This window comes from Geosmithia morbida, assembly GCF_012550715.1.
Source record: "Geosmithia morbida isolate 1262 chromosome Unknown scaffold_11, whole genome shotgun sequence".
NCBI classification, from domain to species: domain Eukaryota; kingdom Fungi; phylum Ascomycota; class Sordariomycetes; order Hypocreales; family Bionectriaceae; genus Geosmithia; species Geosmithia morbida.
The window spans coordinates 426,949-430,424 of NW_023336198.1; the positions used below are offsets into that span (position 1 = coordinate 426,949).

At 47.0% G+C, this 3,476-nt stretch overlaps 1 protein-coding gene across 1 annotated transcript in view; it reads right to left on the reverse strand.

The window, feature by feature from the left end:
- The window catches only part of GMORB2_1921 (uncharacterized protein), a gene marked incomplete at both ends in the record, with an annotated part of 8,890 nt that extends 8,595 nt beyond the window's left edge, over positions 1 to 295 (reverse strand). Inside the window, one exon of the mRNA XM_035463902.1 lies at positions 283 to 295. Coding sequence (XP_035320166.1) covers positions 283 to 295 — 13 coding nt within the window. The remainder of the gene's footprint in view (positions 1 to 282) is intronic.
- Positions 296 to 3,476: the final 3,181 nt, after the last annotated feature.

Genomic DNA, 3,476 nt, shown 5'->3' on the forward strand with positions numbered 1-3,476 from the left:
TACAGGTTACGCATGCATCTATACTATCACGTGTATGGGAGAAGCGCACCACGCAGAACAGGGAGGGGAGAATGAACGAGGAGAACGAGTAGGATGAGGAACGAGAAGAAGAAGAGGATAGGAGGAGCAAGGTAAACCGCCGCCACCGCCACCATCACCTCCACCACCACCGCCCACGCACCTCCATGTCCAGTATTGCTCTTCAAGTCTGCCATTCTTCACTGTGGCGAAATCGATCACTGATGGGTGTCGCTTGTTGTGCGGACTGTAACTGGTCCAGACCGGGAGCAGCCATCCTTCTCCTCTCGCCCCCCCCCCCCCCCCCCCCACTCTGAAAGGGGGAGGGGGGCGGGGGATGGGATGGTCCCTTTACGGAGTCTTGTCGGACTCAAAGACTCGTCGATAATACTACGAGTTGATACTGACAGCCTACCACTGATGCCTAGAGTCTACTGCATAGCATGTACTCCGTAATATTATTGCTATTACTAGTTCACCCCTACTCTTGTACAGTAGTTGGGGTGGTGGCGGTACCTACATATACTCATATATATATATATATATATTTATATTTACATGTATGTGTGCGTGTGTGTGTGTGTACGTTGTGTGTGTGTGTGCGTGTGTGTGTGTGCGTGTGTGTGTGTAGAGAGAGAGAGAGAGAGAGAGAGAGAGAATGTTGAATTTCCTCCGATTTTGAAATTACCATGTTAGGCAACGACTACATGTCAAATCTATACATGTATGTATTATTATCTACTGCTAATATTACGACTACCATCAAGACTCAGAACTGAGTCTCGGAACGGAGTCTCTTCCCAGAGACTTGCCGCTCGTCAATGTCGCCTCTCCTGGCGCCTCTCTCTCTCTCTCTCCCTCTCTCCTTCTCTCTCCTTCTCTCTCACTCTCTCATGCTTCTCTTCTCGCACGTACGATACATGTACAGACCATGACCCTGCATTGGGCATCAACCGGTCCACTGACGCGGGCTGGCTAACCCGGGCGCAGGGGCGTGGGTCTCCTGTTTTATTCTTCTTTATATATGTATATATATATATAACTCAGTAAATCATCATCTATCTATATATATATATATATATATATCTCCTTTCCTTTGCTTTCCTTTCCTTTCCTCTTAGACTGCCGATACGACGTGATACGGTACATGTACATTTCTCGATCGGAGTGGACTGCAGAGACAAAAGTGATCCCTACTGCTATCACATATTACACAAATACAGAGTCTACAAGGGGCAGTGGAGTCTGAGGATATGTACATCAGAATAAAAAATAAGAATTGAAGGATTATTAAAAGAGGAAAATATCAAGAGGAGAATATTTTTAATAATAATGATGATGATGATGATAATAATAATAGAGGACGGTCCGCCCACCCCCGGGTCCGTGCATCGTGCATCGTACGAGCTTGTTGCTTTGCTTTTGCTCTGCTCATTGCTTCCGGCCGTGGGTTATGGTTCGAGTATCCCGTGCCTGATGTACCTTTAGGCCTCCTTTGCAATGCTCCTTGATCTGATACGCAGCAATATCAGCAGAGAAGAGCCTCTCTCCATCTTGCCACTCCCGTATACTTTTGCACCACCCTTGTCCCATGTAGATGATCAAAAAGATGGGTAAAAGCACATCACTCATTCTCGTCAAGACTCTCGAGCACACTGTACCGAGGAACTTGGGGAAATTTGGAGTTTTCTCCCTCTCATTCTCTCCTTCTCTCATTCTCCCCCTCTCTCACTCACTCATTCTCTCTCTCTCTCTCACTCTCTCTCATTCTCTCCTTCTCTCATCCCCCCCCTCTCTCACTCACTCAAACACACACACACGCTCTCTCTCTCTATATATATGTACACACAACATGTACGAGTACGAGCCAGATCCCAGGACCCATCATCACATCACTGGTCGCAAGGCCATCCAACTGTGAAGATGGAGTCGGTATCGATACACCACACTTGCCCTTGGCGAGATTGCCTATCTCATGGGGGTCCCCAACTGATCGATTGATTGGCATGGACAGATGTGTGATAGATTTCTGAAGAGTCGGGATAGACGATGTACGGAGCGATAGCAGCTCTCTGCAGCTCGGGGAGGGGGGGCGGTGGCCATACGACTACGATGGAGGCTCTGTAGCTCCTGCGTCCGTATCGCACAGGTTGGAAGGTGATATCACGGTTCGCAGGATTTCGTTGTATAGCTCGTCTCCCTCGTACGGGGAACGGACGTATCCGTACTCTTGTAGTATCCGTAGATTGTAACCTAACCACGAGCGTGATGCTATTCCGTACATCATAATGACACCCTTTTTCTTTTCTTTCATAACCTAAAGAGGTTCCATAACTAAATAATAGAAAAATATTTAGAAAAAAAATATTTTAAAAAAAAATATTAAAAAAAATGGAGAAGCATCCCACGATGATACCCACACAGTACACTAAAGGATATGCCTGTTCCTCTCTCTCTCTCTCTCAAAAGAGCCCGATGGAATAGAGAATCAAAACCACCATCCCCCCCCAAATTGAGCGAGCAGAGGGGCTCAAAAGATGTTCAGAGGAAGGGGGGGGGGGGGGGGGGCCCGCACGAAGCACAGAGTAGTTCCATCATGATTGGATAAGATGAGGGACCCGTTGACCCCTGAACTAATTTGCGTCGGGAAGCAATTCCTGTCCCCTTCTTCTCTTCCTTCTCAACGGCTCGTCACGGGGGGAGTGTTTCGAGTATTCTACCCGTCCTGAATCGAACCAGACAAGAGAGAGAGAGAGAGAGAGTCCAGGCCCTGGAGACAGGCAGAGAGTTGCACTCGAGAACTCTTGGTGGTACCTGTCCCTGCCGTCTTGGCTCTCTCAGGGTTTTTTTTTCTTCTTTTTTTTTGAATTGTTACCTGTCATGTTAGATAATAACATGGGAAAGACGTGCTCGCTGAGAGAATCATTTGGGCGATGGCCGAGTAGCCGCAACGTTTTATTGCGGTTACCGAGATTCGACTCTTGTTACCACCTGTACATTGATGTACATGTATAGACTCGTACGTGCATACGAGACTGACGGGTATACAATACAGATCACACATTGACTTGTCAATCCTTCCAACCCTCTCTGCCCGAAAAGAAAGAAGGAAGGAGCAGGAAAAGGAAAAGAGGCTCTTCGCTCATCACATCTGGTGATTGGAGGAAATACCAGAGACTGTGAGAATATATGTAGGATGAACTACATGGGTGACGTAGGGGAAGATGACAAGAGAGAGAGAGAGAGAGAGGGAATAACTACATGATGAAGATGAGGACAATAACAACAACAGTGATAATGGCAATAATGATGATGATGATGATAATAGAAGCGCGAAATCAGTTCCGGCCAGTACCAAAGGGGGGAGAGAGAGAGAGAGGATATATAATATTGACAGAGATTAGATCACGCACTGACACATTCTCTCTCTCTCTCTCTCTCTCTCCCTCTCTCTCTCC